This window comes from Acanthopagrus latus, chromosome 17, assembly GCF_904848185.1.
Source record: "Acanthopagrus latus isolate v.2019 chromosome 17, fAcaLat1.1, whole genome shotgun sequence".
Lineage (NCBI taxonomy): Eukaryota > Metazoa > Chordata > Actinopteri > Spariformes > Sparidae > Acanthopagrus > Acanthopagrus latus.
Genome location: NC_051055.1, coordinates 15,979,072 through 16,006,002, shown reverse-complemented (window position 1 = coordinate 16,006,002; position 26,931 = coordinate 15,979,072). Strand labels below are relative to the sequence as shown.

Genomic DNA, 26,931 nt, shown 5'->3' with positions numbered 1-26,931 from the left:
GCACTGCTAACATTTTAATGATCCTTTGTGTGCACTTGTTGACGCCACAGGTGCTATTTTTAGGAGGTGCATCATCGCAAACTGTGGTCTTTCGATGCAGCTGTCATAGCATTCATATTTTCGCGATTACATGTTATGCAATGACAAGCAAACAATGGCCTCTTTACAAGCAGTGAGCTACTCCACAGAGTATCCCATACCTCTATTATCATAATCCCCAGTGCATTCAAATACTGTTAGATAAAGAACTCGAAATTAGAGCAGTTTAATGTATTAAAAGTGGCTTTATGTGAACTAATCTATTATCTCAGGTTTGCACAATGTGTAGAGCACCAGTAAAAGTTATCATCAGATCAGTGTGTGCTGCAGGTCTTCTTCACACTGGGAGAAGACTGATGAGACTGGTGCACCTGCCGAGGAGGAACAACGGTGGCCGGAGCTGCCCTCGTCTGTCCATCACAGAGATTATCAGAGGACAGCGGAGTGGGCGGAGTGTGTTCAGTCTGCCTCCACCTTGATTTTATACCGTTCCCTCTCTCCACCAAGTGAGACTATTTATAGCTCAGTCGTCATACCGCCGAGACCAGACCGCATCACGCCTGTCCTCCAATCTGAACAGGGCAGCAAACACTCAACCTTGTTCTCAAGGTACACAATTAACGTTTCCTCTTTTGCCCGCCTGTGTTTTAAATATGTGAGCAAGCTAGCACAACTTCGACCTGTAAATGTGCAAACTACTGTGTCTCAACACATGTATTTATTAGTGTTCACAATGAATATTCGCAACCTCATTTAAGTCAATGTATTAGCTTTTTTAAGAAATATTATGACAGCTAGGGCAAGTTTGCTTTAGTTATTATAGCCTGAGCTGTCCAAACAGTTTAACTCATTTTTAGTGTTTATGTAAGAGTTATTATGTTTTTCATCATGCTAGCAGTATGTTTTTTTAATAGTAACTAGCAAGAAAGCAGAAGTTTGCAAAGGTTGGCGCATGAATACGTGAAATAACGGTTGGTTATGCGGCCACAGGTGGTCGGTTTTTTTGGGGGGTCAGTTTCTATTGTGTGAGTCCGCCATTAAAAGTTGACCGGAACTGTAAGTAGCTGCATTATCCACACACAACCACACAAATGGAAATGTTTTTTTTTTTTTTTTTTTTTAGCTGAATGACTGACTGACATCCATAAATAGACCTGCTGACAGATGGATGGATGATCTCACCAAACCTGGTTAGAGTGTAAAAGTCCTGAATCAAAAACCCGCCATCTAACGATGCTGCATCACCCTCTGTCATGGACCACACATGATTTGGTTAGACTAATATGTTAATAGAGCAATTCAATGAGAAACTGAATATTATCTAAGAATCTCTTGTTACAGTGAGCAGTGACATTCTCATTTGGTGCAAGACATATCTGGCCATCTACTTGACATACAACACTTAATATAGCCTACTGAAATACTCCTAGTAAAAGACCTGCATTTAAAATTGTAATCACATCAAAGCAAGCTACAGAAGTATCAGGCATCGAAAGTATCACACGTAAACGTACTTGTAATGCATAATGTATTAATAAGCAGTATGTTGGTCTCGGTGAAGCTGATTTTACCTTTGGTACACATTGTTGAATACTTTAATCATATGAAATATACTTAAAGAGGCCATATTGGGCTAATTTTCAGGTTTACACTTTTGTTTGGGGGTCCTAGTAGAATAGGTTTACATATGTCCATTTTCAAAAAACACACTCTCATACGGTGCATTGTTGCAGTGACCTTTTGTGTCTTGATCACTCCCTTTTATCCACAGATCAAGGCATCTTGCCTCTATTCAATCTTTGGTGAGAGTTACACAAGTGCATTACTTTATGGTCAGGGTGTAGCCAATCAGAGGCAGAGTAGGGCAGGTCACGCTGAGCAAGGTAGTGTGATCTAAAATAACGCTTCTATAGCAGCAGTGACTGTATGTGTGATGATTGAATCTATATAACACCTGTTACGTAGTGACGCACTTAAGGACTGCATTGGACAAACTTGCTTTTAGTTCCATTGGTTTTTTAAAATGTATTTAACCTAAACTTGCAATATAGAATATTTTTATTTAAAATGATACAAGCATGTTTGTTTATTTTTCTGTTTTTAATACACTGTAATTGCAACATGCAGGGTCAACAGAGATAGGCATTTAACTATTCACTGAACTCACTGTGCGGTAATTTATTTGAAGCTGTTTCGTGCATATTTTGTGTTTACAGATACAGGAGAACCCAAACTTTAAACACAAGAAGATAAAGACATGAACATGAATGGGTGAAGCTTATTTATTTTCTTTAATATCTTTTGAGATGCCAGTAACTACTGTAAATGAAGGTTTATTGACAGTGCAGCTGTAATGAGGGTTAAATACTTTAGTTTGATACTCAGTTGTTTTGCTGGACACCATGTCACTCCAACAAAAACTCTGAGCAGATGCATTACATGGAAAAAGACTCTTGTATGATTGCTCTGCTGATCAGTGCTCTTTCCACAGGTGTCATTTGGTGACAACATTTCAGTCTTCACAGAGCAAGGTAATAGAAAAACACAAGAATCACAAACCCTCCACAGTACACACGACACTTTCGCTTAGACTGTGACACAAGAAAAACACTACTCATACTTGACATGAAAGCCTCTCACAGCCACTTCAAATGACCCTTCAGCTGTCTTTCCATTTCAGAATATTAATAATATTTTTACATTAGACTTGTTCTTGGCAGGTTAATGCTCACAGATGTCTGCACTGCTCAGATGGCTTGAGGGGGCAGGTACCATCTGAGCTGTGTCAGGAAGAGAAAGTCATTTTAACAACACCTTACACTTAGCCTCACACATAATTTCATAGTACCAATGAATGTGTTAATGAGACAAAATGTTTTCGATAGAGCAAATCTTGGCAGGCATCTGTGAATTATTCACTGGACCTGATAAGTTGGCATGTTCGGCCATACAATTGGCGAGCAGTATTCACAGAAGCAGCATGTTGCATGACATCCCTGCTGTGTAATGCATGTCAGCCATAGTGGGTTATTATTATTGCTCTAAAGTGTATGTCTTGCAGAGTTGTACCAGTAAAAATACTCTATAGCCTCCACAGAATAGTCACCCGGCTACTAGCAGAGATGACATAAGAGGTGAGAGTGAGCTTGTGAATCGAAGTGGAGAGAATACAATGCCTTTTCTATTTTTTTTTCGCAACTAAAGTGATGGAAGTGATGAATTGCGCTTTGTCACTGCAGATTTATTTCCTGTGTTTGTGTGCCATCCTTGACTGACCGTGACAGTGTGAAGGCAGCCGTCATGTCAGTCACGCAGCAGAAATGGCACAGAAAGATTGCTGTGGGGTTTTGTGCTGGGTGACGTAAAATATGACATGACAGAATGATTGAGCCAATCTTATGCCTCAAATGGGCACAAACGAACTGCTGGAAATTCACAATGGTAAACCTTTTTGTGAATAGCAGGTGTGTGCCGGCGTTCATGGGTGTCTGTGTAGAGGTGTGACCGTGTAACAGTTTATTACAATACACAGCTTAAAGACAGTCATAGGTAGAATACCAGCAGGTTTACTTACTTTTGTGGAGGAGCTAGCAACTGACAGATGATGTGGTCAATACATAGCTGCAATTAGATAGTATTGTTTTTGCTTTTCATTTATTGGCATAAATAACGAGGGTGGTATGTCACAGTAGAGAAACTAAGAACCTCCATTTTCCAAAAGACATCTTCCCAAAATAAAACTGAGTTGAATTTTATTTGACATTTATGACAGATAATGTCATAACACATTTATAGTGTGAAATGAATCTCACACTGACAAGTTGTTTTATCACCGTGCCGTCTATATTTATTTGTTTATAACACTTTAAAAGCACTTATCAGCATTGCAGGGTTTCATTGTGTAAGCCTCAGAATATAATGTACTATGAGTTTGAGATGACCAGGTTATAGCTGTTTTAAGTAATATATGAAGCATAGGACTTTAATTTATTAAATAATACAATAAAAGATAATGAAGAGCACCAATCAGTCCTTTGAAGCTCACAGTAAATGCCTCTTTTTTGGCATCATGACTCTTTCACAACTGGTGTTGCTTTATAATTCATGGAATTCAGTGCCGTTAAGGCATTATGGGACTTTAATGAGTCTCTAAAGTCATAAAAGAGAACATATGATGGCATTCTGTGAAGCAATTCCAGGTAAATACATGATGTTCAAAAGACTCATAGCTTCTCAGATACAGTTATGATGTTGCTCAATTGCAATGTTCTCGTGTTACATGCATAAAAACTATATTAAAACCAAACGAAGCATAGATTATTACCAAGTGGCATAAAGCAGTGTGATGCCATTAGGTAAAATTCGGAATGTTCAGTCTTAATGTTCTGCCATGATGCACATAGTTCTTGAAGGGGGGGTTATTTACATAATTCAGCATGATCCAAAAGACTTAGAAACAGCTTTTGTAATTAGTACCAGGCACCCAGCATCAGCCAGCATAATGTGTTCTTTAGCTGGATTTCACACTTGGAAATAAGCTCTCATTCTATCCATCATTTTGCTTGAAAGAAGTGACAGATGATTAATAATTATATAATTTCCCCAGTGGTTCAAATTGCTGGAACAATTCTTAAAACACCAACAAGTAAGATCTGTCTCTTGAACTTACATCTCTCGTGATGTGTTTCTCAGCTTGGAGTTGGTTGTTGTTGACACCCTTGAACTATTTTTTGTGCAGTCCAGGATCTATTATTGGCTTTGGCTCTAAGTGTTTTCTGTTCCATAACAAGATGAATCCCCAACATGGCATTAGGTTACCAGGCAACAGTGTACACTTCACTGCTTGGTTATAATTTTCTTTGTATAGTTATGATGTTTAATAGTAAGTGACTACATGGCAGTCGGCCAAATTTAACCACTGTTAGCAGAACCCGTAGAGCCTGATGTATGTCAGGAGGCGTAGAGGCTTGCAGGCTATATTTGGCTGCTATGTTCCCTTCAAAGAGACGAGTTCTAGGACTGGACTTGACATTTCTCTTAGACTGGAAAAAATGGGTTTGGGTCAGTGAGTTTTTGCAGGAGGAGGGGTGTTGTTGATGCCCAGAGGAAGGTGCTGGTCTCTGTCTGCAGTGGCTCATTGTTATGTTCTCTTCATCTGAAATACAGGAAGCTTAGATGACAGCATAAAACTCACACTTATTTGTGTCGGAGGACTGTCATTATTAAAGCCTGTCAGGACTTTTTTTCAAAATATTACTGTTACTGTAATGCAGACAAGGTACCAATAAGAGCAGGATAAATTGTACTAATAGGTCTTTCTGTATATAAGCTGAATTTTATGTTTTCTAAAATGTCAACATATCATGTTTTTTCTTCACTTTGGGGAAATTCTCTAACAGCTTAGGCTCATATAACCCTTCTAAAGCCTATAAAATACAGTCTCAACAACCCAGAACAGGACAAGTTTTTCTCGTCTTTTGAGAAGGTGACATGTTGGATATTACCCCGGGAACCAGACAGTGCTTCTGAGCTCATGTTTTATTTGCTCTGGCAGATGTGTCTAGTCCCCCTCCATGTTCAGACACATTTTTCCACCCAACCTGGCCCATGTCGGGCCAGTCACAACTCTGACTTGGGGCAGGGCTGATACAATGACTGACAGAGGAGTGTCACCAGTCCAGATTTAAAAGGTCACATGTCATACATTTTACTGCTCTAACTGGTTGCAAGTGTATCCAGTTGCATCCAGTCTGCAGGTCTGTCCAGGCTCACAATACTCGGATCAAACCATCAAAGTAGGCAGTGTTGATCAAATACGAATCTCGATTTTACTCCTGCATGCCTATTTCTCACCTCAGATGTTTTAGAAACATCTTTTAGTCAACTGTTTAGCTGTAATTTGAGAATGTTTTGTGACCAGGCTGCCATTTTTTTAAGCTTGAAAATGGAAGAAGAACTGCCTCAAATTGAATGTGTCGCTCAGCACTAGTGCTTGTTGACATACACCCTGGAAATTGAAAATTACCCGAGAAGGACCAGTTGTGCAGTGTCAGGCTAGCTGGAGATACCAGGTTAAGACAAATAATGATATGACAGTATGGCAGAATACAAGTTTTTTGTAAGTATTTTGAGGTAACTTTTTTGGAGTAGGCAGGCCAGGACATAGCTGAGCAGCTATGGACCTTACAGATGATGTTTTCTAAGTCCACTTGAAGTCACTGATTGTTTGCATTATTAACAAACCTCATGGCAGACTATTTCATCCTCTGAAATTAATATAATTCAATATTTTATGATGCTGCAAAGTTCTGTTTTTGATTAGTCTCCATTGAGTGTGTTGTATGTGTTTTGAGATTAAACAGCAGCAGTCCTGGCAGTGCAGTTCTGGGCTTTATCTCAGTGTGTTGTCATGAAAAATAAATGGAGAATCATGTTCACACCTTTATTTATTTTGCTGTTCTTGGCCGCTGCTGCTCTAGTGGAAGTATGAGTGTGGCTGTGCAGCAGACATTGTGCAGACAATCTGAATGTATCCCAAGTGCCACAAAACTGTGCGTACTTAAATAAGTTTTTCCACACTCACACTCTTGGTGTTTATTGTTTCTGTTCTTTTTTTGTAGTTACAAGTTATTAGCTCTGTTCAGGCAGGTGCACAGAAAACAGTTTAATCAATCTTTAAAGCAGCCTGATGATGTATCTTTCCTGCATGGTGAAAAAGTCAGAGGTGTTTGTTCTCACAGTGCAGAGTTGTGGCTGGGACTGTTTGTGAATAAAGGAGTAGGCAGTGCGGTATGTGTGAGGAATATTTCTCTCTCTGTATAGATGGTAGGAGGAGAACAGTGGCCTAGAGGGGGGAATCTGGTTCCTGTTGCAGCTGAGACACAGAGCTTGGTAGGTTTAGTACGGTGTTCTCAGTGTTGTTCATCCAGCACCACTGTAGACCCCTGGGCTCTCTGGGGGGACCTACTTCCATTTGTTTTCACTTCCTGTCCAAATGGAGTTGAAGAGATGAATCATTCATGTCTTTGCAAGGCCTCTTGTGTGGATGAAAAATGGGGAGCTTTAAGGCTCCAGCCTTGAGTATTCAAGATGGATTAACATGCTATGCTTTTTGCTAACCCAACTTCCATTTGCATTTTTTTATTCTTTACTTTAAGTCAGTCAGCACAGAATTTTTTCAAGGCATGCTATTTTTCTCAGTTTATTTTTACCTGAAATATGTGGGCGTGATTCTCCTGCCTATCTACTTACCCATCTGCTTATCTCTCTGTCAGTATGGCCACTGACAGGCGCCAAGGAGAGTGCCCCTGCCCTCGCTCCGTCCTGCTCTGTCAAATCTGCATCGCAAAATCAGTGAAGGTGATAAATGAGCTGTGCTTCAGACTTCTTGGTATGCTCAGCCTAATGGGCAGATTGTCACCTAGCTGTCACAGGGTGGGGCTGTTATCCCTGATGGCAGAAACAGACAAACTTCACAGGCCCACCAGTTGTCACTCCATGCCATCCCAGCATCCTCTGGGGCCCAGACTGCACCGTCATGCGTCATGCTAAATGTCTCTTTGTTGTTATCTTTCATCTGTGGGTACCTGCCACCTCTCTTAGCCCATCCTGTGAGTTATTGGACTGCAGGAGGTCATGGCCTCAGCCCCCTCCCCACTTTGCGTGAAATGTGCAGAACAAACGGATCCAGGAATTACACAGAGATTGGACACACTGGCTGGATATCTAAGAGAAGAGTCCTCGTAAAGGTCTCTGTGGCCAGATAGGTGTGAAAGGGTTACCAGACCATCTGTTTCCAAAACCAGATTTTTTTTACCGCCTTTGAGGTGACAACATTAGAGCATTCTCTAAATTCTCCCTTGTAGCTCCCATTGTATTCCCTCAGCAAGCTTGTGGACAAAATGTAAGCCTTGAAAGCTACATCATGATCTCTTTAGAACAGAAAATTGATGTGGATTTTTTTTTTTTTTACTCAAGGCCTTTGAGGTGTATTTGAAAGCAGATAATAATATCAGTGAATGGCATCTTGTGTCAGTGACAGGAGAAAACAAGAGGAATGAAGATGCTATGAATGCCCACAGTTTTAGGCCTGTTTTTCGATTTTTCAAAGGCAGGGCTTCCCATGCTCACAAGTTAAAAAGGAAACACTGATGTGCTGAACTTCATGTGATCTTTTGTTTTTTCACACCCAGCTTTGAGGGGATCACATAGCTGTAACAGTCTTTGTTTTTTTTTATGGTAATATCCTTCATAGAAAAGACAGCCACAGCTTGTTAGGCCCTGTGTTATTGAGGGGGCTGGGCTGAACAGTCAGTTTGGTTACTGGATCCGAGATGAAAGGCAGAGGTCAGTAATGCTGCAGCCACTCCCAAGCACAGCATGGTGGCATTGCTTTGTGGAATTGTGTGCATGTGTTTGACTGTATGTGTGTGCATGTGCGTCTTGGTCTGTGCATGTGTATTTGTTTGCTGAGTGAGTGTCGTGGTTTGTATTTCAACTGCATCTGTGGTCCTTGGACCTCTGTGCCTTTGTAACATTTTCTCTTCTCGTGTTCAGTTGCCTTAGCAGTGTGTTTGCTGTGTGTCAGAGTATTTGTCTTCCTGCTCCTTGGAGTTTGCTTTGGAAAGCTGACAGTGTTATCTGTAGCAACTCTACTGGTTACTTCAGTTCTTGTTCCTGTTTTAATCAACCTGCAGGGTGCACTGTTGCTGAAGGATCCACCAGGGGCTTTTACCCCGCTTGGACACTGTCCCACAATTACAAGTCCTGCTGCCTTAGTTACTTCTCTTCTCTCCAGTCTCATTTAAACTGATGAAACTCACAAATGAAAAGAACTAGAAACAAAGAGAAGGCTTTGGATTTTGAATGGTTTTCATTATTGCCACACATGCAATGGCGCTGACCACAAAGCAACATCATTTTGTTATTGTCATGACCAAGCAATTTGACAGATCTAAAATGTAGAGAGACAGCCAAGAGAATGATAAGACCTAGGGCTGAAACTAACAATTATTTACATTGTAGATTAAGGTAAGAACATAATTACATTCCTGATTGAATGATTAGTTGTTTTGTCTATACAACGTCAGAAATAGCGAACATGTCGATCAGTGTTTCCTAAAGCCCAAGATCACATGCTCAAAGGATTTGTTTTGCCTACAAACCAAAGACATTCAGTTTACTGCCATAGAGGATTAAACAAAACAGAAAATATTCACATTTAAGCAGCTCCAGTCAGAAACAATTTTCCCGTAAAATTTGACTCAGATTGATTAATTGATCATGAAAATGGTCATACAATAGTCAACAACTGGTCAATATGGAATCAAGTAATTGTTGCAGCTGTATTAAGACCACACAGAAAGTTATCAGTGATTGAAGCAACTGTAACACTACAGTTGTTTCCTCACCAAACTAGCGAGATGAACTCTCACCCATACTTTTCCCTCTCAAGGGAAAAAGGAAATAGGGGGCTGTTTGACTTGTGTAGGCACTCTCATAGGAATTGCAAAAGTAGAACATTGGCGTTTCTGTAACATAAGCCAGAAACTTCAACTGCATATGAATATTGTTGCTTGTCAGACTGAATTTATTTGTAACTATGGTGGAAAAATGTATATGAATATGATGCTGTAATAAGACCTAGAAACTCAAGGTCACCCTGGCCAAGCTTTTAAAAATACATCTGGAGCCCCTCCAGGTTTATGCATATGGAGCAGACCAGACATTACCATTGTAACAAAGGTGGTGGGTGCACTGTGGGGGCATTTCCTGGTATGCACAGCACTGCCTTAATAATCAGAGGAAGAGCTATTTTTCAGAGGCATTGTTACGTCTGAGACCTTTGAGACACCACAGGAGGAGAGTGCTGTGACTGTGCTGCAGTCAAGTAAAAAAGTGGTGGCGTAGGTGGAAGTGGCTCGGACAATAAGCGTCAGCCCACCCTTCCCATAGTAAACTTGATTTCCTGTTGCACTCTTTTAGACGGACCTTTAAAAATCCATGAATGGAGCTTTTCTTGAGTCTTTAAAGGTCATTGACAAATTCAGAATAGCAGTCAAGCATTAAGTGCAATCTGTTGTTAAACAGCTACAGTTTTCATCATGTTATGTTGCTGGGTTCTTCCTTGATAAGTGTGCTTAACATATTCAGGTCACTGAAGTGAGATTTGTCCCTTTAAAAGAAAAAAATCTGCTACTTGGGTGAACACTGCCTGTACTTTTCCTGTGACTGAAACAATGCTGGTATCTTGCCAAAGGACAAACTAGCCTGATAAAATGCGTTGTCTCAAAAGCTGTGGTAATACCAAAAATACATATTTTGTTATCATATTAAGATAATAACCCCAAGGCACGGGGGAGGGATGATGCTATGATCATCCACTCATAAATGGTCTCGACTAGCAGGATGTGTCCTGGAAGGATGCCTCTGAACAGAGAACCTTTGTTTTTATTAATCCCTCAGGGATTTTTTAAGGTCAGCTAAATTTGGTTGGACTCCATCAAAGTCACATGTGTCTGTTTGGGCGTGTGTGTGTTTGATACAGATGAGACATTCAGCTTCTGCAGGCATTTTAGTGATGTAGGTCTGAGAGCCACTGATGCAATGATTCTGCACGTGGTGGGTTCAAGCAGAAAAGTTCCCTCTGAATCCTGCCTCATGTTCAGCGGTTAAAAGCTTGCTAAAATGCCAGCTGACATTAAGAATGTTCTTTCAAAGGATTTAATCAATTCCAAGCCTTTTGGTGTTAGAAAATCTTTTGAGGATCAATAGTTTGTTTTGCTTTGGCAGAAGGTACTGGACAAGGGGGACAAAGTGGGACATAAAGTGGGCTTGTCATGACAGAGTGTAGGGTGAAAGTTGTACAACAACAACATGGTCAATTTGATACAAACAGTGGATCAATGGTTTCCAGCAGAGATGAGCACATTGATCAGTAAAAATACTGAGCTCTGCCCTCTGTTTCCAGTGTGCCTTTGTGCTCCACGTCTATTTTTAGAAAGCCTATGGCAGCAGATGAAGGCACGGCATCAGGGACCTATTCAAAGTTAGAAAGTAAACTGACCTCAAGGTCAGTGCACAATAAGTGAATGCTTTGAAATTGCTTTGAAATTGTGTTTTTGCCTTTTTGGAACTCTCCTATGGTTCAGCCTGTCTTTCACATCTCAGATAGAAAGGTCACAGCAAATAAATGAACACATTTCTCTGAAAGGTTTTTTACTTTTAAGGATATGTGCTGATTCATCTCTCTCTTTCAATGGCAGCATCCCTGTCTTTTTATATTTTGTTTCTCTCACATCTATTATTATTAGCTGCATTGATAAACTTTGTTGGCAATGTGTCAAGATTAAGTACCAAACATGACTGCCTTTAAATGCTTTTTCATGTTATTTGATCCAACCTGTTAAGTGCATTCTATATCACCCTGAAAGTCCAACAGGAAATACCACAGGATGCCAGACAGAGTAACCCAATAAAAGCAAGAGCGCCCAAATCATTAGTGAGGAAACATGCTCACATAACACATCCAGATGTACAGACTAATTGGATTTTACCATCAAATCAACAGTTGTAGTACCTTTGTGCTTTTATGAGACTGACCGCAAGGTAAAGGAGGGAAAGTGGGCTGTTTGAAGTGACAAAACTTTACCCTTAACTTTTAGCAGGGAAAATGGCTGAGCTTGGTTGCCAACAGGGCATGCTGTACTCTACATGCAGACACTGGAGCAGTGATGCCACGGCTTCACTCCCTAAATTGATCGAGGACCTTTTCCACAGTTGGCAGTGGTGACTCATCAGGGGCTGATGTAAGAAAGATGGCGAGCATTGAGGTAATTGGTGTGGAGAGGTAATTTCCCTCCTGTAACAGGGCTGCCCCCAGAGCTGTGGGGCAAGGGAGCCACAAGAGAGAAGAAAGTCAGGGGACAGGCAGGGGGTTGGTTACGTCACACGTTGCTGTTAGTATGCAGCTCCTCTCCTGAGAGGAACATCGTCTCTGACTGGAGAAATCAGTACCTGACAATGATCACATCCGCCACAGTCCTCCCAGGGTGGCATGATGAAACTGTGCATCCACACAGGCAGGAAGACAAGCAATAGGCATGAAGTCAGAGAGGACAAAATTAATTCAATTTTTGTAAAACAGATTCTGAGAAACATCTCATAATTAAGATCATGTAAGAGGACTATACAAGTCCCCCTGTGATCAGATTAGTTTACAATAGACAACCCCTGCCTGAGATACATGAGGGCTTTGAAGTTCAGAGGAACACGGAAACAACAAAACACGTCTGACTCATTCCCTCCCACACACGGATCATCCGCTATTAAGGGGAACAAAACATTTTGTTGCCGGATCAAATTAGTTGTAAGGAGTGGTGTTTGTCCAACCCTTGTATCTGTTGCAACACTTAAGTTCAGCACCCCCTCCTTCTCCAGTCTGACTCCCTGCTGAGTTTCATCATGCACAGTGTGTCACAAGGCAGCAGTGCTATGGTGATTAAGCCACAGAACCCGGGAGTTGATTTGGAACTGGTACAGTAATTGTGGTTATGTGAGTAAGCCTATTCGGTAGAAAAAAAGCTCAAGGCCAAACAAGTTCTGACCACAGTTTCTCAAAATATAGTGGAAAGAGCTGAAATACCATGGCAGGAAGTAAATCTTTGTTCAATCGTTGTTCTCCCAGTAGATCATTTAAATGGACTATGTTGAATTAAATATTATATTGATAATATATGTGGATACATGTGTGTTCTGACTGGTCTCTTGCTCTTTAAAATGGGCTATAACAGCATTTCATTTAAATTTGGAAAGTGCTAGTGGCACTTCTCTGGTCTGGCCCACTTGTTCCCTCGTCTCTAATGTTCCCCCACTCCATGGCTGTGCTCTGATGTCAAAACATACACACATGCGTGTACGCAGACACACACAGTGACCGTGTTTGATATGAGGGAGGTGACAGACAGTCAAGCCCTGGCCCCGGAGAGCAGAGCGGAGTGGCTCTCCAGCAGGGACGCTGACGTTCACACTTAAATGCTTTAATAGGACTAAAGTAGACAAAGGCCGCCAGTGACGCAGTAGGAGCTATAATGGGCTTGCCACATTGCAGGTTTACTGGACCCTGCCTATTGGACAGAGCTATTTCCAATCCCACAATCCCTCATCAGCCTCAGGAAGTTAGTTATAAATAAAAAGTGTAGGTTAATCGCTGGTAACATGCCCCACTAAAATGTCTGTCTACTTTTTTTATAGGAGCAGTAGGGCAGGTTGACCGAGGTTCTTTCGGATGAACTAATTATTCACTTAGAAATACAGATTAATGTGTTTGATTTGTAAGACAAAATAAAGTACAGATCTGTTTATCTTGTGCAGAATATTCTGAAACAACCATTTGCAAGATACATTTGATTAATAGGGATACAACTAATGATTATTTTCATTGACAATTAATGCAAGATTATTTTCTCGATTCATCGAAATGTCAATCACTGTGTCCCAAAGCGCAAGATGACATCCCTTAAATGACTTGTTTTGACCACAGCCCAAGTTATTCAGTTTACTTTCATAGAGGTGTAAAAACCTAGAAAATACTCACATTTATGAAGCTCCAATCAGAAAATCTTGACTATAATAGAACTCAAACCAATTAATCGATTATCAAAAAAAGCTTAATTTGATAGTTGGCAACAAATCGTTTAATCGTTGCAGCTTTTAAGAGAGGGGTAATCCAGATATGAACGATTAGAGCTACGTGGCTAAAATAGCCTCTGAGTTTGCAACATATAGTATTTTCTTTTTATTGTGAAATAGTGGAAACACTTACAGTTACAGGAACATTGCAAAATATTTTTTGACCTTTTATTTTCAGGACTTGGTCAAGATTTAGACTAAATCACACTGTCATGTGTGCCATATAAATAGGGATTCCATTGTCATGCTAATTGTCAATCATGTGACAGCCTTAGTTCCTCTTTTGATCAATTATGCCTCAGTCTGTGCTGAGTTCGGCCCACAGGGTCAGAGCTTGCCTGCTCTGACAGATACTGTGACAGATGGAGCTCTGGGTCTTTAGCCATCATTACCTTGGACTTGAAGACTTGTTATCTCTCACACCATCTTATCCAACTTGAATGCCAAAACTAATTTACGAAGATCAGGCGTTTGCTAAATCTGTTGCACTATAATGTGTCACTAAGGGGAGATTGGATAGATTTTCCACAGTGTTCTGTGACGATTTTTGTGAAAATCATTCTCTCAGCTAGAGTAGACCGGGAGAGAAGATCTTTCATTTTGATAATTAATTAGAGTTTAGTGATTATAGAGAAGCAGTAAGAACTGAGAACAAATGTATGCACAGTCCGTTTGTTGTCTCTGTTTATGAATAATCAAGTAGCACAATATCAAACATGGGTAGTTGTTTTATGTCTGGGGGGGAGCCCACAAGCTGCGTATTTCCCTCTTGGCTTCTTGGTTGTGCTGTGATAAAAGGATCGAGGGGTTAAATGTTTGTCCAGCTGAAACAACACAGTAAAACTCCTTCTCTGTGTCTCTGTAGCCGAGTCGTCAGAGCTCAGGACCTAAAAATAGCTGTGCTGGCTCCACGCCCCTGGCTGGGGGACAGGTCAAATTATGAAGGAAGATGAAAAATTTAAAGGCACAGGCTGCTTGGCCACAAACCCAACCCTGCATCAGTGGTCAGATAGAACATTTGACTTGACTTTTATGGGCTGCAGTCACATTATATTAACTGTGGATCTTATCCAGTTTGGGACATCATATTAATTGAAAAAGTCCTACTACATAACTACTTGATGCTTAAAATTCAGTAGTCAGTGTTTTGACATGTATATGTGTTCTATAGGGCTTTGTTTGTTGTTTTCAAATCCACCTTTACACAGTATTGAGGGTGTTTCAAGGAAATGGGATGTGTAATCCTGAAGAGGTGTTCGTGACACAGTTTGAGAGGTTTATGTAATTGCGATCATGCTGTTATGGCATCTTACAGTTGGCTTCCTTGGCTAGCTGAAAGCATGCTTCCTGAGTAGCAGTACTGCCCTGGATACACACTGAACCCCACACGTACACTAAGCTAATGCAGTGTGAGCTTACACTCTTAAATGAACACAGTGTTCAGTTGGTGTCTCGCTTGACTTAACACATCTTGTTGGGTTTTTCACACATGAGGTTTTTTTTTTTTTTTTTTTTTACCTAAATGCTGTTGCATTTGTGTTTGTTGAAGTAAATCATCAGAACGTTTGCCAAAAAAAATGTAAAAACACTGCACTTCATATTTTTTGAATGGCATAAAGGACCAGCAGCCTTTTTTTACAAACCTTTGACACAAAATATACTGTGCAGAGGTTAACTTTACATGTGCTTCTTGTAACACATCAAGGCAGAAATGGATCGTTCCAACCCATGTACCTGAGAGAACAAAATGAAGACATAAATAGAGTGAGTGAGAGAGACTGGTTCAACAAATCAGAGAAGAGAGAGAGATGGGGGGGGGATCAAGCCTCCATCTGCAGAGAGCGAGTCAGGAGACATGCCTTCTGGCAGGAGCTGAAGAAGACAGCTGTGTTTGGTGTGGTATTTTTAAACGCATCAATGCTGCTCCAATCCCCGCGCCTCGCCTGACCTATTTTTAGCCAGGGCTGGCCATTGTTCTATTTCTGTCACCTGTGGGCCACGCAGTTGTTGATTCACATGCAAATGAAGCCTGCTCCCTCCCTGGCTTGCATTACTGCCTCAGCGAGGTGCTCGGTGCACAGTACACGGCTTTCCTGGCAACTCAGCTTTACATTTTCTCTTTCTCTTCTTAGACATTTAGCCGCGGAGGGAAAAAAGCCACAGACTGGATAGAAATAGGGAGAGAGCAAGATAGGAAAAGAAAGCTGGACTTGCTCGTCTTGCTCTTAAACTGTGTTAGGACGAGACCGGGAGAGTAGCAGCCCTGCAGAGAGAGTGTGCCGCTTGTGTTGTTGCTCCACAGTGAGAGTGGTGTATCAGAGGAGGAGGCAGAGGAAGGGAGAGAATTGCCTGTTGTCGTGGTCTCTCCCCTGAGTGGCTGAGGGGTGGCTCTTGGTGACAGGAAACGCAAGGCTTGCAATGAGACTTGAGCGCTGAGTGGAGTATGCTGCAGACGATTTACGAGGGCGAGTCAAGTTTCTCCACAACAGAAGGGCGCATTGGACACCAGCAGTTCCCCAGCCAGAGCAAGATGCACAACATGAACAACTCAGGTGATCATACAGCCCGGTGTTTCTACCCCTTTTGAGGAATCTCGGTTTTTATCCCTTTTTTTCCCTCCCTCTTTGCATTCCAGTCTCTGTCCCTCCTCTATCTCTGAATCTGTTCCTACTTCTCCGCTATCTTCTGTGCCTCTCTCGCACACATTCACTCCGTCACTCTCTCGCCCTCTCACGTACTCTCAACTCTTTGCGCTCAGCCGGTCTCTCATTCTGTGTGAAAAGAGAACTCAAAGCTTCTCAGCACAGCAACGTGGTAGGATCAGGCACTTCTTCCTGAATCAAGGTATTTGCTCTTGTGATGGGAAACGCCGCTTTGTGATTTGCCTTTCTCTGCTGGATGGTTACGTTAATCTGTGTTAAAAGATGCCTTGTGATAACTTTAAAAAGTGCTGTTTGTCCTAATATATCTAACAAGCATAGAGTGTTGCTCTGCTACTAAAATAAGGAAATGTGTTAAAACTATTCCCATACTGTAGTTGCCTGAAATGAGTCAGTGTGAACATGAAAGGGATGTTGTGTTTTGCGAGCTTCCATGTCAGCGTGCACTTTTCAGGGAACAGGAAAAACTGTGACAGAAACACTGGGAGGACAACTGAAAGGTTTCTCTCAGGACATTTACCACAGGCATTGACTGTTCTATTTTTGACCTGAGAATTGAATTCAAGAGTACACGGCTGACATCAGTATGAGTAACGTCTGTTCACTGTATTGACTCAAGATGAGTCACACCTTATTTGCTTTGATTTCTTTTTTCGGCATGTGGCTATTGATAAAATGTGAAAATTGTCTCAGGCTATTAGCTCAGAGCTGAGGCATTGTGTTTCTGTGAAAACATTGTCATGTGGGTTGCTGAGAAGCATGTGTAATGAGAAAGTACAGACTGAGTCATGTGAGTGTTTCGCTTACTGAAAAATATATTTTGACCTTTGAGTTGTCACTACATTAACTGCACTTAGCCAACAGTTAGAGGGGAAAACATGAAGTTGGGTCTTTCAAGCAAAATGTTAAATGTACAGTCAGATTGTTTTGCATTGACTGTCAAGTCTGTATTTTTGGTGTCAAAGATAACTCAAAAACTCTTGCATCAAAAGACAAAAAAAACCAAACACTGTCCATAGTCTGACTTCAGGCAAGCAAAAAACGGGCGACTGAAAACATCCAGAGGCAGTGTGCTAAACGTGAGGAGATTTATAAATAAGACAGGGGGATGACAGGGGGATGACACATTCCATCTCTGTCAATAGAGCAGGTTATTTGACTATCAGGCTACAGGAGCAGGGCTTTCTTCTTGTGTCTCAGCGGCCTGTGAGCCAAACAACAGATATACCGAGCGCCTGAATTCGGGCTCCTTGCTTATTCTGTGGGTCAGCTATTCTTAGGTGAGTTATTTTCAGCTTATGGCATTAGCCTGCTAAGATTAGGCGTCTGTGCGTTATCATTCCATCTCGGCATGCTCCTGATATAACAGCGGCTTGGAACAGATATTTATAGAGAATTCTGTCATTTGCCTGTTTAATTTGCTCTTTCCACTTTGTAGTAAATCACTTGACAGTGACTAACATTATCTGTCTGAAAAGAAATGCTACACCAGGATGACTTTGTATGGGTTAACTGGACGTCATATACGTGTTGTTAGCAGAGCAGACTGGTTCCTTTCACTTGGGATTTATCACAAGCTGTGTGATAATGTTAGGAAATGAGGATATTGATGTTCTGTCACAAATATTGTTTGAAGTGGTCTCCCTGTCTGCCAAAAAGGTTATTTGTGAATTGTTTTCTGGAGCAAACCTCTTGACACATATGATACTCTGCTTCTCTGCTGTTACATTTCAAGTGGAACATGAAAGTAAAGCGCATGATCCCATTTTTGTTTTGATTAATGTCAGCAACATCAAAGTTCCGACCAGAATGGCCCTCAGATGGTCTCTTCAACAAGGGGAAATTAATGAGTTCCACATGACTGCAAAATATTATGTAAAATATCACACAAGCTCCCATCAATAGGGACCTTTCAGGCAATAACAATGCTGCACCTTTCAAGTCCTCCTGTATCCAGCATCCATTCAGGCTGCCTCACTGTGCTGATTCAAAGTGCTAAAGAGACTGCGCAAAATAACACAAATGAATATGAGATGTTTTACGATTGCTATTGTCAGATGCTGATTATAAGAATGGAGTAATTATTATATTAAGCTATTGTTAATATTAAGGTGTAGAGCATGTTGAGCATCAAGCCCAAATGAAAGTACATGAGACTTTTTTGCATATTTCTTTCAGGTTTTCCTTTATGTATCTTGTAGAAGAACAGAGGATATGGCTTGCGTTTTATCAGTGATAGCAAGGGATGCTCTCTTCTGCTGGAAGGCTTTGCTGTGAATAATTGTCATTGATTTATTACAAATTTTATTAAGTTATCGCCAATGTTGTCCAAAGAGGATAGGATAATGATATAAATGTCTTGATAGGGCGATATGCTTATAATCATCTTCAGTCTCCTTTTATTTTCTTAGATAGTGATTCAGTTCATGTCATTTTGCGTGTTGTTGTTTTGCGAGACAGTTTGGCATGACGGCTGGACAGGAGGCGACTGGACTCCTGGCTCCCTTCAGGGAAAGGCTCGTGGTGGTTCAGCTCAGCTCACTTTGTTAGCAGATAGCCAGCAAGCCGCAGCTCTGGCTCAGCTGCAAGGACGAGCCTGAGTCTTAAAAATAAAGACCTGTTTCTTGCTTTAGACATGCCAGCTGCTCAAAATAACAAGGCACTTAATGAGAGATCCAGCGCCACATTGCAGTCCCAAGCATCAGCTTATTTTTGCCCTCAAACATCTTCTGTATCTCTGCTTCTATTTATACCTTCAGACAGGGAATTTAGATCAGCAGCCATCTCCAGTGCACATTTAATGCATGCAACATACAACATGTTTCAAGTGTAAACACAAAGTGTGCCATTATCTTTATTGCCAAAACTGCTTTAGATAAAAAAAAAGTATTCATATAGAACATGTTAATAAAATAGACACTATATAAAGATGATGATCCACAGTCAGTTTCGCATTGGGTTAAGATGGTTTCAGCACCTATCATTTACACACACTAGTTTCACTGGAAAACAAATGGAGCACCGGTCCTTCAGCGGGTGATGGTGCTGCGCTTTAGAAATTGGGGATTTTTTGTGCAGTTATGAGGAAAATCTGTAAAAAGCAGGTTGCTTCTCTATAATAACATGAAACCATGTGTAACATAGTTCTGACATACATTTTTATGCAGATTATTTGCAAAAGATTGAGACTGAGACAAATGAAAATAGTCAGCTCAACAGTGTCTCTAAACATTTTTGATTCAAGTGTTGCTTTAACTTTTTATGTTCTTTCTAAGCTGCAACAGCAATATTAGCATCAGTAAATTTAATGTTTAATGTAATGTTTTGTCGTATAAACTTTCACAGAGCATATGCAATATTTGCATTTTGTTAATGATAATGATAATAATGATAATAATAATAATAATAAGAAGAAGAAGCAGAAGAAAAATCCTGCTGAAGTTAATTGCTTGAACAAACTTATATTTTAATAACAGTCAAAAGTTTTTGACTCTATGTGAATTTCCCTGTGTTGTATGTCTCACTGGTGGCTCAGTACACAGTCCTACTAATGGTGTAACCTGATCAATAGGTTACAAAAATCAAGGTAGAAGAATTCTAAACAGTAAACACTGACACAAACAATACAGGATTTTAAATACTTTTATTGCCTTTGTAGCTTTTTAATGAGGAGGGAAATGCATTAGAAACATGTGTTAGACCTTAAGAATACATAATTAGTTTGGGTTAGTAACAGTGAATTTAAACTTCACCTTTGCTTTTATACAGGAAAACTGTACAGGACACCTTTAACAAGAAGTGAAGCTGTTAATTTGTTTATCCACACATACCTATCAGCACTAAACAATGTGTTTGGAGTGTTAAAGCAGTATTTAACCAGATCAAATCTAAATATGATTATTCAGTGACACCAAAGGCACCTGTAGGTGCAAACTAACTTGTTAAGGTTTAAAAATAGCTGTACTTTTTATATTCAGCTGGTGGTGTTTACAATGTTAATAACTCTCACGTTAGTTGTCAGCTGATGTGCTCATGGGGTGAAAAAAAGATTACACTGAAATGTCAAGGGGCTTTTGAAAACTTACTTACTTTTAACTACGTACTTTTAACTCCAACTTAAGGCTGCATAATGACTTTATCTTTACTCTTTCTATCTATGTATTTCAGACTCCTCACATGCAATAGTAATGTTGCGGGTGATGTGTGTCTATTCTATCTTCGGGGTGGGAAGCCTGCTAATGTGGCCTGATGCAAAAAAAAAAAAGACAGCCATCTAACATCTCAAATTAAAGCTGTGATTGTCACTCTGACCACCAGCAAGGCTAATGAGAGGCAGATCGGTTATAGAAATAAACACTTTGGGGACACTCGCGGTGCGACGCTGCAGTGGGAGTGTGGCCACAGGCAATGAGTCACCCTATCCCCCTTGGCAGGCCCTCCACAGGGAGGAATTTGGGCATGGGGCAGGGTGCTTGTTGCTCCCTTGTGCTAAAAACAAATTTGGGACCTGTCATTCATAAATCTCTTGTTTACCAGTGCCTAGAGACACTTCTGTGCACTTTCATCCAATCAGAAGGCACCTCACTTTCCCGAAAGTGAGGTATTCATATCATGGGTCATAAGCGCCTATGTCTCTATAGGACAACCAAACCAGAAGTGGCAGGCACTTCTTTGCAGCCGATCATTTAAAAAGTGACCCGAAACGTACATAAATGCAACACTGCGCTTTTATTTTTGCCCGTGTTAAATTGAGCAGGCAGCCTCACAACTGTGACAGTCTTTCGCACATTGTCTATATTAAGACCCTGCTCAGAAAAGCATTTATATTTAGCCCTAGTTACTGGTGGTTCCGTATTCTCCTCAGCCTAAGGAGTATTTTTGAAGTACAGAAACAGGAGATTTCATTTTTTTGTAGTTTCAGGGTGCATTTTGTGTAAATATATCAGATGTAAATTCATGGCAGTAGGTCTAATGTATTCTGTGGTTGAGTAAAGTACGCGGATAGAGGCACATTGTGACATTTTCTCTGTTTCGATAAGCACACATAATAAAATATAATAGTTTCAAATAAGTCACAGGCTTCAACAGAGCTGGAACAATGCTTACCTACCTTAAGGACCTTATTATATTCCCTCTACAGCATCATTCCATCCGGCACTATTCTTGCCGACACAGTGGACAAGAGCAGAACAGGCACATGAGGCTGTTTGCGGTTTCCTCAAGGGCCATTTCATACAGCCTTGGTTATCAAAGGTGGCTTAAGCTTTCACACTCCTCCTCCTCCTCCTCCTCCTCCTCCTCCTCCTCCTCCTCCTCCTCCTCCTCCTCCTCCTCCTCCTCCTCCTCCTCCTCCTCCCCCTCTCCCCTTCCCATCCTGTTAAACCACTGTCAGATTTTCTGATGGAGGCTCTGCTTGATGTGCTGATCAAAGTGAGATCCTTAATGTCAGTCACAGTAAGGGTACAGAATGAAATATGAGATTAATTAGATATCTCAGTGGTGAATACTCCCAGGCAGCAGGTGTGTTTTTTTGTTGTTGCTATATTTAGGTCCATTAGGCAAAAGTAGCACTAAGGCTGTCTGATTCTCTGAGCCCCTTCAAGGGTTCACAGGTTCTCGGCTGCCCCTGGAACAGCGCCCGCTACAAGAGTCCTTTGTCAAGTACTTAGAAGCTAAGATTAATATTCCCTGTCAGGAGAGATGGGTCTGTTCTACAGGTGCCTGCTGAGCCGCTGCCCTCCTTGCTGTCATCTGATTGGAGCTGTTTTTAGAACACAGAGAAAAATTACAGCACGGGGGTCCCCTCTAGCTGTCTTTACTCTTTGAACATGTTTTAAGACAAGCTATCATTTAGACATTGAATCTCTATGGTGTGTGTTTGTGTGTGTGTGTGTGTGTGTGTTGGAGGGTTTTGTAATGCTTTCCTCTCTGTCTCTGTCTGGTGGGGACTCCTTACTTATATAAGAGCTGAAAGGCTGATATAATAGTCAACATGTCACATTGCCACTGTAGGCAGGAGATGACATGCAGTGAGACTCGATATCTGCAGGATGGGGAGACATAATTACGTCGCCAGCGTTGCCATGGCAGCGGCAAGTTAGGGTGGTGGATACTAGGGTGTGGGGGTTGTCACAGACCAGGATTGCGCCACTTGCTTTTATGTTTCTATTTATAATCATCACCGCCGCATACACATGGAATGGTGGCAATGAAAAACAGGCTACATGACAAAACAAATGGGCGCCAGTGAGCTTCACAGCATCAGTGAACAGGAGGGCACTGCTTCTTCATTGATGGCTACTGTAGACTGCTTCTCTTGGCAGCTTTAAACTCCTTTTTTTTAATTGGCATTTCGTTTTAGTTAATGAGGATAAAGCACAACAGGACCAGCACAAGATTATTTATGTGAACCTATAAATTGTATCATAGTTTTCACACATACTTCCAAAGAACAGGTGGTGCAGTAACATTGCCTGTATTTGTTTGCCTCAAATGTGACCCTTGAGAAGATTATTGCAATGAATGCACTCAATAAATCTCCCTCCAGCCACTAGAATTTTAAGTAGGTTTGAATATTAGTCAGGTCTCAAAATGGAAAGGACATTATACAGTCCGGACAATGTGTACCCTTCCTTGAATGTCACATCATGATCAGCATAACTAAAATGTAATTTTTCTTCCCAATGTTTTGACATTTTTATTTAATCAGTTAGTGATCAACTATAGGCGTAGATACATCATTAAATACCTAATAAGTAATTCTTTAGGAAAAAACATATTTGCAGTGGTTGCCAGGATTCAGTTAGATAGAGGATTGTGGATGAAGACAGAAGAATAAAAAGCAAAATACGGTACAATTACTAATCACCCTCTATGGACTAGAGAGAATGAAGTAGCCTTGTCTTGTCTCTATGTTCTTAACTGGGAATCGATTTTCTCTGTGGAACATCCTATATATAGAGCTCAGAGACCAAAGGGATGCCCTCTTCTTTGTATCTGGCAATTACTTATAATAGTGGTAGTTGTCAAAGACAAAGGCAGATCTTACACACATCACAGCATTCGTACTCAAGAACAGAGATGAAAAGATCACAGGAACATGAATTCACAAACACGCACAGCTTCCAGGCTCACAAACTACTTCGCCTTCAGTCTTTTTTGTTAAGAGATATCTGCATGATGTTGTAGTAGAGACGGGAGAGGGACTCTCTTTATTTTCAAACAGTGAGAAGATAGGATTTATGTAAATACTTTAAATTACCACGTCAACATTACGTGCCAAATGTCCATTGAGTCTGTTACACAGCTGCTCCCAGTAGACTCTGACGGATGTGATCTCATGTTTGTTTATAGAAACTATTATAATTGCAGGTTTCTGAGGATCACGAGAGAGAAAAACTCTGCTCCTCATTTCTAACCCTTCCTGTTCTCTCATGCTTTATTTTTTTCATTTTTAAAACTCTGACATTTTTGGAATCCTAATTTTTTCTGTCATTTGTAACTCTATTTGCTGCTGTACTATACACAGCTGCCTTTGGTTTTATGATTTGAATTGATATAAAGTGTAATCAAGGAACAAGTTGACAAAGCTCTTGTTCTCTTTCATTTTCTCTGGTCTCCCCTTTGTGGGCCACAGTGGACATTAAGTCAGACGTGCCATTGGCTGAGCCTTTATCTCCATTGGACCTGCGCACTGACCTGAGAATGCTGGGGCCAGGCTCGGACCCGGGACTGTGGGAGAGGCAGCTGCAGCAAGAGCTGCTCCTCATTCAGAAGCAGCAGCAGATCCAGAAACAGCTACTAATCAGCGAGTTCCAGAAGCAGCATGAGAAGTTGACCCGTCAGCACCAGGCTCAGCTCCAGGAGCACCTCAAGGTCAGCATTGCACTAAACAGTTCTATAGAGGACGGTGCAGCAGTGTGCACAATGGCACCACAGTGTACAACAGAGACGAGCACAACACAGCACGGCATATTGCAGATCATTAGAAAACATTGTAGCTCAGGAAAACAGAAGTTCAGAAAAGGAGAGACAGCTCAGCACAGCAAGACTAGGAGTGTAAAGCAATACATTATAGAACAGTGTGAGTTTTGTTTTTGCAGACAAATACAGTTAATTCTATCACAGCAAAACAGAAACTGCAGAATTTATCATAAGCCACTGTCATTGTGAAAACATATTTATCAGTGTGCTCTGCTGACTTCTCAGCTCCAGCAGGAGCTCCAGGCCATGAAACAGCAGCAGGAACTTGCAGAGAAGGAGCGTCGTCTGGAGCAGCAGCAGCAGCAACAGCAGCAGAACCAGCAGGAGAAGGAGCAGGAGAGACATCGGCGAGAGCAGCATGTTTCCAGCCTGATCCTCAGGGGCAAGGAGCGCTCTCGAGAGAGTAAGAGCTCAACACCGTCATCATCACCATCTCTTTACCATCAAGGGCGGATATAAGTCATTTAGAGGGCCCCAGGCGAAAGCAAGCGGGAGACCCTGTAATCCCAACCCTCACCCATTTCAATATTTTTTTTTTTTTATGCATTACCTTAGAGTGGCATCAAAGCAAAATATACTTATAACAGCTGGATATGAATGCTTTACTGCAGCTAAATGCTCCAGTTACGGGGGAAATACTCACACTACATGTTCTGTAATCATAATTTTTACTAGAATCATGGCCCTCATGTCATGTTACAGGATTACAGTAGGGCTCCTTTGTAGGCATTTTACCATAACTTTAGCCATACAATTATATTTTATTGTATTAAAAGAAATGTTTTAAATTGCTGCTTTTAATTGCTGTATTTATATGCCGCCTGGCTTGAAGGAATCCTTAGCCTGATGTTAAATTGTTTATTTAGATCTCCATCTGCTGTTGTAACATGAATATCCGGGGGTCCACACCTATGTATTTACCTATAGTATTAGAAGCTGTAGTGTTTAAATATTTTTTTCATTGGCATGAGTTGACAGCAGATGCAGATATCTTTTAAGCAAGAACTATCTGGCAAGTGCTGAAAGTAAGAAAATATGTTTTTGTTGGTTCAGTGAAGCAACCCTTGAAGACCACCTCCTTTTACTTACCAGGATTAATGGCATGCAAAGGTTAAAACTTAATGCGTAGGATATTGTTCTCACTACATGATGCTGAATTGCTGTTCATAAACAGGGCAAACTGTTATGTTACTGTGACACAGTTTCTGAATATAAGATGTAATTGTCCGGGAAGATGCTATGGAACAAGACGCATTTTAAAGTTGAAATTCGACATACTTCATGTAATCAGGAAGTCACAATAAGGAACTAAAGATAATAATGATAATGATAATGACTTACAGATACAGTAATAAAATAGCAAAATTAAAAATAAAAAAAATAAAATGGGATAAGAAAAAAGCAAATTCTGTAAAATATACTTTAATTTCATCATCAGATAAAGTAAAATATTATAGTATGATGATGATGATGATGACATGGCACTTAACGAGTAGATCCAACTGATGACATAAGCTTGGCCAGTGACATTTAAGCTTAGGATTTAGGAGAAAATGTCTTTGAATAACATGATGAAAATAGCCTCAGCTATAGTGTTTCGTTTCTGTTTATACCTTATAGCTAATAATAGAGTAGATTTATGACTTTGTCAGGTCACGTAATTTGAAACTGTGTCCTGCAACTGTAACCCTCCAATGAGAAAGAACATCTCTCTGCAGTATCACTTCAGCAGCTTGAAACTAATACAGTGCTCTTTGACCACTAGGGGGAGATCTTCCTGCATAAGTGAACTGAAGGAATATTTTAAAAGACAGGAAATTAAATGTACAAGTTACAATAGGGTTACATTTTGATTTGGAATATTTTCTAAGTATGAATACATCACTAGTCAACACCCTAGGGTGACCCCAATCCCTTTGGTTCCGTCTTTTGGTCTCACAGGTGCAGTGGCAAGTACCGAGGTGAAGCAGAAACTCCAAGAGTTTCTGTTAAGCAAATCAGCAAAGGACCCTACCAGTAATGGAGTCAATCATTCTTTCATCCAGCACCCAAAACTCTGGTACACGTGAGTATTTTCTATTGTTTGAGTTGGACATAATGTAATACATTTATAGATACTATAATTTAATTGATAGAAACAGAATGTACATCATCATATCACTGTCTCTTAATCAGGTCCTCTCACCACACATCATTGGACCAAAGCTCTCCTCCTCTTGGCGGCACATCCCCCACCTGCCAGTATACACTGCCATCACCCATAGAGAGCAAGGACGACTTCCCCTTGAGGAAGACAGGTTTGTTAATTTGCATACACACACATCACAGACATAAAAATGCTAATATATATATATATATATACATGCATACATAAATCTCACAGACAGCTAGATAAAAAGACCTCAGTGTGCCTTGTATTAGTAATTTGCCTTTCACTACATTGGGTTATTAAAACATTGAGTGTCTTTTTGACTTTTCTCAATCAAGAGGTCAGTATACCCATTGAGTATTTCCTGACATTGCTGATGAGCTGTTAATAACATCAGTTAGGCTCATTATG

At 40.7% G+C, this 26,931-nt stretch overlaps 1 protein-coding gene across 6 annotated transcripts in view; it reads left to right on the top strand.

Moving 5' to 3' along the window:
• The first annotated feature begins 418 nt into the window (after positions 1 to 418).
• The window catches only part of hdac9b (histone deacetylase 9b), a 38,829-nt gene continuing 12,316 nt past the window's right edge, over positions 419 to 26,931 (top strand). The window contains exons 1-7 of one of the 6 annotated variants that reach the window (XM_037075667.1): positions 419 to 648; positions 2,256 to 2,310; positions 2,531 to 2,570; positions 24,025 to 24,263; positions 24,597 to 24,774; positions 26,304 to 26,436; positions 26,547 to 26,668. In XM_037075667.1, coding sequence (XP_036931562.1) covers positions 24,093 to 24,263; positions 24,597 to 24,774; positions 26,304 to 26,436; positions 26,547 to 26,668 — 604 coding nt within the window. In that variant the 5' untranslated portion in view covers positions 419 to 648; positions 2,256 to 2,310; positions 2,531 to 2,570; positions 24,025 to 24,092. Of the gene's footprint in view, positions 649 to 2,255; positions 2,311 to 2,530; positions 2,571 to 15,786; positions 16,281 to 16,305; positions 16,573 to 24,024; positions 24,264 to 24,596; positions 24,775 to 26,303; positions 26,437 to 26,546; positions 26,669 to 26,931 lie in introns of those variants that run through there. The other 5 variants (XM_037075668.1, XM_037075670.1, XM_037075666.1 and 2 more) reach the window with 5 other exon arrangements.